We start from the raw sequence: 9,636 nt of genomic DNA on the forward strand, positions 1-9,636 counted from the left end.
TAGAAAAAGGCAGTTTTCCCCATGCCGACTGGAAGCAGGTTAAGCTCTTAGGTATTGTCATTAATAAGTGGATGCAAAACTGAAACAGGCATTGGTGATTTTTGCAAGCGATTAGTCGACGTTAGCTTTGTTGTGTGTTAATATGGGATGTTAGTGGTTGTTAACAAAGACAGTATGAGAATGAAAATGGAATACTGTACCTCAAGCGTTCGCTTCCCATTTGGAGATTTATAATCCCTGGAACAATCCCACTTTAGCCAAAGCCCATTGAATGCACAGAGAGTGGCGCTTTTTTTTTTTTTTACCATTTCAACAAAACTTTTATTGAAATTTAGCTGTAGAAAAAAAACCTGTACATTTTTCTCCCCAGAAGTACATTATCTTTGCAAATATGGATGTAAAACAGATCATAACAGAAGCAATTAAAAGTGTTGTCAATAAAATGGGGATAACTGCAGCTTTAAATACAGTTGAACACACAGATGATACACACGGAACACAGTTGCTGAACCAAAATGCCTCTGGGGCTTTTTCTAAATTACCATTGTCTATTAACCATAGCCTGATTTAATAGGCTAAATATGAACCCACTTGAACGTGACCTGCAAGGAGCGTTCACCTAACTGTGAACATCACAAGTCCCTTGTGTCACAGATGATGAACCAGACACCAAATGAACTGTGTCAAAACCGTGGGTGGGGATGGGGATGGGGGGCTCTAATATGCAGCTTCATAAAACATTAAAATAACAGTACAGTGCTGCATGAATATGCAAGACAGAGTATGGGGTTTCTTTGGTTCAGGATGGGATATTTTGATGGTGCACAGTCATTACTAAAGACATATGCGTGATTTACTTATGCAAAGACAATGAATATGCTCCCTCTCACTGTGTATAAAGCACACACACAACAAAAAATTTTGCAATCAGAACAAACACATTATGAAAAAACAATAACAAAACAAAACAAAATAACAGCAAAAAAATAAGTTTGTTATTCACATTATGTACAAATTGCATTTTAGCCTACTATATCTCGTGATTGTCTCCAAAGTGATAGGAACTGTTCAAGAAGTACGACAAAGCAATATTTTTTTCTTCTTTTTGGTACACTGACTCACACTGTGGCTGCGGAATGCAATCAAGATCAGTCTCTTTCTTTTCTGAGCCGCTTCACAGTGGATCTGACATTATTCACAGCTTGCCGGGGCCACATGTCCATAACTCGTAAAATGTGCCTTTACCACGGACCAGACATGGAATAGCTCATTATAAGCATGCAGTTAATGACCCCACATATGTACATTAAATATAGCAAGGCACTCTCTGTGTGTGTGTGTGTAGGCGAAGCGGGTCTCCCGGAATTACCTGCAATTAATCTGTGCAAACAATTTACTTAAGCCCTGGAAAATGAAGACGGCGTAATTAAATGTCATCTTTCAACTAGCCTGACAGGATGTGTGGGGGGCAGGGTTCCAGAAACAGTGGGCACTCAGTGGACCTTTCCTTCATAGTAAAGTGTGCTTTCCTAACCTTTACACCCACCAACACCCCCTCCCCTCCCCCCGGCATCACCCTTTTGGCTGTCTCTGTAAGCCTATGACTTCAATTCTTATTAACTTTGTGAAAACACTCAAAAGTGCTATTCAGCCAATATTTTCATATCCAAAGGTATAGCCAAGAGACAATAAAAAAGTCTGAGGAATTTGCATTGCTCCTTGTCACACTTGGATAGTCTTCTGTGGGTGAGAAAGGGGGTGGTATGATAATGATCCTGCCACAAAGAAGGGCTCTAAAATCAAATTGCCTCTCCAAAAACACATTCAAACTTAAATGTATATGTGAGTAAACTCCCAATGCCCAATCAGAAATATGCCACTTTGGAATAAACAAAAACAAAAACACGAATTCCTTCATTTAACCCACCCTGAAAAGGTGAAAAATAACTTAAATAAAATACCCTTCTAGGTGTGAACTTGTGGTTGAGTCCGTTTTAATGATGTGAAAAAATATAAACATGAACAGAACCAAAACAGAAAGAAAAAGTTGAAAAAGGCAAGCCTGCGCTGGTCTGAGAAGTGGGTGGTGGTGCTCGTGGTGCTGTGCTTTGCCACATTTGAGCTAGGAGTAATCAGTGCAGCTTTGGTAGTAGCGGATCTGGTGTGAGAATCAGTCCTGTGTTTCTACCACACCCGGTTGGTCCATATGATGTTCCTGTTGTACCCTGCCGTGTTTGCGAAGTAGTCGCCTACCTGTTTGCTGCTGTATTTCGGCGGGTTGGCCTTGTAGCTGTAATCCGAATATTGGTCCGAGCCTGTTGAGTTGTTGTCGCCTGTGCCCACAAAGGTGTTGGTGGCGGGCAGGTCTTGTACGGCTTGGTGCTTCTTGGAGGCAGAGGGGGACTGGGGCTGCAGCTGGATGGAGGGCAGGGGGGAGTTAGAGCGGTAGTGTCTGCCCAGGTCGGGGCTCCCTGGGGGGTAGTTCAGGGGCAGATGGATTCGGGGGCTGTCATTGACGTTGTCATTGATGAGGTTGAACTTAAGGCCCTTTTGAAGGCTGGCCTCCTCATCCTCTTCCACAGGCTTAGCAGGTTTGGGAGCCTTCCCCTTTTTGCTCTTTTTCCCCTTGCCATTCTTGGGCCCTTGTTTAGGTGCATACAGGTCCTTGCTCTCTTTCTTGCCAGCCTGGTAGCCACTCATGGTGTCTTTTTGCAGGCGATATCTGATCACCACTACGGCCACAATGACCAGGATGACCCCAGCGATGCCTGCCAAGCTGCCGTACAGGATGTTGCTGCGCTGGGCCTGGGCATAGTTAGGGTCGCCGGCAATGTCTGTTGTCAGGGGAGTGTAAAGGCTGTGTCCTACTAGGGACTCTATGAGGGTGACGTTGCCAATGGTATCATTGACAAAAATATGGACCAGGGCGGTGGTGTGGCGAGGGGGTTTGCCCTTGTCAGTGACCTTCACAACCAGGCGGTGCAGGCCATTGTGTTTGCGGGTGAACTCCTGAGCCAGTGTGATCTCCCCACTGGTAGGCGAGATGTGGAACAGTCCATGTGGGTTGCCGCCAGTGATGCTGTACACAAGCTCAGCGTTGGGCCCTGCATCTATGTCTTCTGCCTCCACTACTTCCACACGGGTTTCTGGAGCAGTAACAGGTGGTAGGAATTTGTAGGTGGAATTGGACGGCTTGGTTACGTAGGGGGCATTGTCGTTCTCATCTAAGACGTTGATGGTCACCCCTACGTAGGAAGACCTGGGTGGGTCCCCGGCATCCACAGCCTTGAGGCGGAAGGTGTAGGTGCTCTCCTTTTCCCGGTCAAAGGAGATACTGGACAGGATGGTGCCAGTGCCATTCTGGATGACAAACTTGCCATTGTCCGGCTCGACATAGAGCCTCACCCTGGCATTCTCACCTTTATCGGCATCAGTGACTGTAACAACGCCAACAGGGTTGAGCGGAACCATGTTCTCTGAGACAGAGAAGCTGTAGCCACTCAACATAAACTTGGGGTCATTGTCGTTACGGTCAAGAACATTGATCACCACTGTGGATGTGCCCGTCTTGCTGGGAACACCCTTGTCTGCAGCTGCCACATGGAACTCATAGCGCTCTGTGTCTTCCCGATCCAGCAGGTTCTTCACGCGCACTTCACCAGTGTTGGGGTCGATTTCAAAAAGCTTGGTAGCTGAGGCTTCAATAATGCTATAGGTCAGCTCAGCATTGGTGCCGCTGTCCGCATCACTCGCCACTACGTCGAGAACCTTGTCACCCGGTTGGTTACCCTCAGCAAAGTCCACCTCCAGCATTGTCGGGGAAAAGATGGGAATGTTGTCATTCATGTCTGTCACCTGGACTTTGAGGGAATTTGTGCTGGACAGGGCTGGGTTACCAGAGTCCACTGCAACAATCTCGATCCTGTAATCCTTGACGCGCTCATAGTCCAGCAGAGTGGTGGTCTGCAGGAAATACTTCCTCTTGCGGTCATTGGCCGACTCGCTAGCGGGTCGCAGCTGGAATGGTACGTCACCAGCCACCACACAGGTGACTACAGCGTTCTCGCCCTCGTCGCGGTCCGACACCTGAACCAGAGCCACGGGAGTCCCGATGGGCATGTCCTCTGAGATGTTGGCCACGCCGTCCTGGTGTATGACGAGGCCAATTCCACGAATCTCGATGGCCGGTGCATTGTCATTCTGGTCCCTGATGTTGATGGTCACCGTGACCTTTGAGCTCTTGGAGTTGGGACCACGGTCTTTGGCCACCACAGAGAATTTGAGGAAGTTCTCCTCCTCACGGTCCACCAGGCCCCTGACGTAGATTATGCCTGTCGAGCGATCGATGCGGAGGAGTCTCTGAACAGTCTCAGATGCCCCGTGAAGGCTGTAGTCAATCTCACCGTTGGTGCCTGTGTCAGCGTCATTGGCTCTAACCTGCAGGACACAGACAAGTGGAGACGTTTTGAATTATTAGCAGGACAAATAAAACAAGGTCCAAGCTTGTTTGCTGTATACACACATTTTCTTAATTGCGTGTAGTAACACCATTACTAGGGCTGTACCGAATGTGTCTATTCATTCTGTTTAAACCAATGGGGTTTTTCTTCACAGTTGCAGATAATGATTAGGCTACACTAATATTATAGTATATGACTAGTCATACATTTTTTGTAAATAAATAAATAAATAATGTAGCATCCGCTTGGCACTCCCAACGCTTTGGTACCAACCATGCCCTTATTGGATTATATATGTTGACAAAATTGATGAGTTATATTCATTAAAGAAAGTTGAAAAAAAAAAAAAAAAAAGACAAATTTAATCAGATTAATCACTTTATTCAAATTGAGGATTTAAATTTAAAAAAGAAAAAAGATTTGGATTGCGTCATAAAATATGACGACAGACATTCGAAGCTTCGTTTGAATACTTCAATAGAAGCTTCGAATGTTAAAAAATTTCATTCGGTACAGCCCTACCCATTACTATGTAATAAAATGTCATTCATGTTATATATGATACATATAATTACTACAAAGCTTTGCTTTATTGATATTTTTCTTTTCTTTTTTAGTTCATGCATAATACATAGTGGCTTATGAAAACTAAGTGCACACCCCCATGTCCATATAAACATCCTGTGATTGTCAAATGCGTCATTGACATCTAATGGGCAGATGAGTGATTGTGTTAATGTTCCTCTCATTATCAAAAAGCCCTTAGAAGAGGATGGAGGAGTGACAGACACTGGTGACAATCAATTAGCTTGGCCCTCCTTAGGAAGTGTGCCAAGATTCAGCTTCATATACTGAGGACACAAATGCATTGATTAAATAATTAATTACACACTATCAACCATGTCCTCTCAGAACCAATCAATCAATCAATCAACTAATCAATATGATACAATCATATGTCCAGGGCCTGAATTCATCAAGCATCTTAATGTAAGAGTTATGATCATAAGTCTTGTGTGTATAGTACATTGGATGTGATGTAGACCAGTACTGCTACTTTCAGAAGTGTGGCGACTATGAGCTCAGGTCTGATTGATTTAGTAGATCAGCAGGTGTTAAAGTGGGGTCATAGAAATTACTAGGTCATGTAAGTGCAGCACTTAGACTACATGTTAACTTGCGATTCTCCCGAGATGTTGAGTACAACCTTGGTCCAATTGCAATAATGTATGTCACACGTGCCGTCAGACGTGCCAAGTACCCACCTTGGCAATGTGATTTTATGGCATCACTTGTCCTCATACACACCTTGGGGGATATATCACATGGCACTATATCACTTCCTCAAATAGGGGCCAGCTAACCCTCCACCGCACCATGTGTGACTGAATCTGACTCCGTCAGGAGATTATCCATGGAGCTTATTGGCATTATTGCTCTATATGTGACTCATTCTATTACATCTGTCACTGGAAACCCAGAGAAATTGTAGGGTGCATTTGAAGAGTGGCTCTTTTGAGGCAGCATAAATGCTTGATTGACACTCCTGACCTGCTTAAGACTTCAATTAGACCACTTTTACTCCCACTGTTCGTTTGCTGCTGCATACTCAACACACCCATTGAGAATAACTAGATTGTGCCGACTAATTGTTGACTAGGAGATTGTTGACTAACAGTATTTATACCCATTTTATGCCTGGACGCACTTGCCTCAAATTGACCCTGGAAAAGAGCCAACTCAAGAGCCGCTGTGCCTAATCATAGTGGCGGCTGTGCTCACATGCTGCAACTCAATATGCAATTCTAGGAACTTGTCAATAATTAACTTGTGTTCTGTAACATCTGGTGTTTAAAGAAGGGAAATCAATTGGCAGTGGCGCTTATGATTTGACTTCACTTGTTTCTTTAACCATAACCCCATTGTTCTGGATCATTGCCCAGGCCCCAGTGGGAAGACGAGGCCCCTAATGAAACAAGGTTGCTTGTCATGCTATGAGGGAGGCTTGAGTGCTCTTGAACTATCATGCTAGTTTACCAGCTCCCTCACATGCTGCAGTCTAAACGCCTTCTAGTGGTATAGAAACATAATACTGTGTGTAATTCAATGGTTTAAAATGTTTCTGTTTTAAATACTTTGATCACAAAGTGGTAAAAACAAAGGACAATATTACCTCTCTCTGCATTGTGTGTGTGTGTGTGTGTGTGTGTGTGTGTGTGTGTGTTGTGTGTGTGTGTGTGTGTGTGTGTGTGTGTGTGTGTGTGTGTGTGTGTGTGTTTGTCTGTGTGTGTGCGTGTGTGTGTGTGTCTGTGTACGTGTGTGTGTTTGTCTGTCTGTGTATGTGTGTGTGTTTGTCTGTGTACGTGTTTGTCTAGGTGTGTGTTTGTCTGTGTCTGTGTATGTGTGTGTGTTTGTCTGGGTGTGTGTGTGTGTGTGTGTGTGTGTGTGTGTGTGTGTGTGTGTGTGTGTGTGTGTGTGTGTGTGTGTGTGTGTGTGTGTGTGTGTGTGTGTGTGTGTGTGTGTGTGTGTGTGTGTGTGTGTGTGTGTGTGTGTGTGTGTGTGTGTGTGTGTGTGTACACGTGCATCTCACCTGCAGGACAGAGTGCCCGGTCGGGCTGTTCTCCGACAGCTCAGCCTCATAGAGGCTCCTCTCGAACTTGGGCACGTTGTCGTTCTGGTCCGTGACGGTGACTCTGAGCAGGGCGCTGCTCGCCCGCGGCGGGTTGCCACCGTCCTCCACGCGGATGTTCAGGTCATAAGAGTCCTTCCGCTCGCGGTCCAGGTTGCCCATGACGATGAGCTGCGGCAGCTTCTCGTCCGTATCCTCGGCCACCTGCAGGCTGAAGAGCTGGTCCGCGTCCGGCCCGGTGGTCAGCGAGTACTCGGCCACCGCGTTGAGGCCCGAGTCCTTGTCGTGGGCCATGGGGATGGAGAAGAGAGCGCCGATGTGTGTGTTCTCCGGGATCGACAGGGTGAGGATGGGCGAGGAGAACTGCGGCGTGTTGTCATTGACATCCAATACCTCGATGCGGCCCTCAATCAGCCGAGGGCCCAGGCCGATCCCCTTGATCATGTCCGTGATGGACCACCTCGAACTCCAGGAAACACTCCACCCTCGTACACATTGCGGCAGTCTCTCAGCGTCTCACGGTCGATGGGTATCTCGGTGGTGTAGATGTCTCCGGTCTTGCCGTGCACACCCGCAGGTAAGGGGAGCCTACCTCCAGTTTGTACAGGTGGCCGGAATCGGGCAGGCCCTCGTCCGCCGCCAGGCTGCCGATGAGGGTGTTGGGCGGCTGCTCCTCGGGGCAGCCGGTACAGGATGTCATTCGGGGAGGCGCCACAGAACACCAGCAGGACAGCTGACAGTACCAGCCTCATCTCCCACCTCAGATTCATATCTCCACCCGACTGGCACAGCATCCGTCTGGGAGAAAGGAAACAAGAGAGAGAAAAACAACAACGCAATTAGTCAGGGCCCCCCTATACATCATCCACAAAAAAGGTTGAGGCATTGCCAAGAAATCTTTTAAAGAAAGTTGACGTGGAATTTGGAGTCGATATCTATTCAGCGAGGTCTTAAAAAAAATTATTATATATTTTTATTTCATTTTTGGATGAAAGGCACAGGTACGGGCATACAATGCACATAAAACATAATTTAAATTCTTTGCCAACTACAAGCATTGGCTTGCCCCTTGTGTCATTAAAAAAAGAAAATCCTATACCCCCAAACCCCTGCACCAACCACCGTTGACAAAAAATAATAATAATAATAATAATCCGAGGTCTATAATAAAAGCGAGGTATTTTTAAATATTGCAAACTCTCTGCGGACACTCCCATGGCACCCGGCATCTCTGAGCAATTAGAAGGGCCCGAAATTATTGTCTGTCCAAGACCTATGCTTAAAAAAGTTCCAGGCCATGTCTAAACTGCAGAAAGTCACCCCACCATGTCTCTCCAACTATTGAGGATTCCTAAAATATTACAGTTATACCGCACTCCAGGAGCCAATCTCTGGCTTTGACAAAGATATAAGTAAGTAAACACATGTAGTGCATTTAACCCACTTGTTTTGATTCCCTTTGAAAGTAAACCAATCACCAAATTGGCAAGCGAGCGGACTCGTAGGCTATACTGTGCCAGAAAATCGGCCTTTTGTTTTTTGAGCTGATGGGATCTGGACTGCAGCTCTAAGCTGTAATCAAGGACTCTGTTTTTTTCCCTCACACAGATAATTTGCACAAAGCAGGGCGCCTTTTGATTCGTAACCGCCTCTGTCTTATATTAATTACTGTTCTATTCCAGCGCAGGGGCCTTGATTCCTGTTTTCATACAGTAGCTGGCCACCCTCCTCCCCTCTATCTCTCCCCCTCCTCCCCCGGCCGCCTTTCATCTCACATGGTACATATTCTCCAGTGGAAGATCTCACTGCCACTAAGGGGAAAATAAGACAGGTCACAGAGGGTTAATCTGTAGAGTTTCTCTCACCCCCCCCCCCCCCCACACACACATACACACACACACACGCACACACACGCAACCGCATCCACTCCATGCTACAATCTGGTCTGGCATGTTGAGTGAATAAACAAATGAACAAATTAATGATTGACTGAATGAATGGATGAATGGATGATGGAGATATGGGTTTATCCTCCTCAGGCCTATTTGCATCCAGGTATGACCGACCGCTACTATAATTCTGAGTCATCTCCACTTGACAGGAAGAATACTGTAAGCTTCCCTGTGTGCATAGCTTCTGTGACCATTTCTACAGTTAAATAATAATTGAGCTGCAGATGTGGAGGTGTGTGTGCGTGTGTGTGTGTGCGTGTGTGTGTGTGTGTGTGTGTGTGTGTGTGTGTGTGTGTGTGTGTGTGTGTGTGTGTGTGTGTGTGTGTGTGTGTGTGTGTGTGTGTGTGTGTGTGTGTGTGTGTTGCATACTTTGAAAAGATAAGAGGAAGACGAAAACCTTTCTTGAAAGTCTCTGGTCCCCTGGTGTCTGTGAGGGACATTTAATGAGGCGAGAGAATCGGACACTACGCACAGAGGAGGAGAGAGAGAGAGAGAGAGAGAGAGAGAAGAGAGAGAGAGAGAGAGAGAGAGAGAGAGAGAGAGAGAGAGAGAGAGAGAGAGGAGAGAGAGAAGAGAGAGAGGATTCTAATCTAAT

General features: G+C 46.1%; 1 protein-coding gene across 1 annotated transcript in view; it reads right to left on the reverse strand.

The window, feature by feature from the left end:
* Positions 1-321: 321 nt before the first annotated feature.
* pcdh1b (protocadherin 1b) overlaps positions 322-9,636 on the reverse strand; it is a 26,298-nt gene continuing 16,983 nt past the window's right edge. Inside the window, 5 exon segments of the mRNA XM_084331583.1 lie at positions 322-4,437; positions 7,051-7,545; positions 7,547-7,571; positions 7,573-7,658; positions 7,661-7,887. Coding sequence (XP_084187709.1) covers positions 2,185-4,437; positions 7,051-7,545; positions 7,547-7,571; positions 7,573-7,658; positions 7,661-7,789 — 2,988 coding nt within the window. The 5' untranslated portion in view covers positions 7,790-7,887 and the 3' untranslated portion in view covers positions 322-2,184.

This window comes from Notolepis coatsorum (assembly GCF_963971535.1).
Source record: "Notolepis coatsorum genome assembly, chromosome: 16".
Lineage (NCBI taxonomy): Eukaryota > Metazoa > Chordata > Actinopteri > Aulopiformes > Paralepididae > Notolepis > Notolepis coatsorum.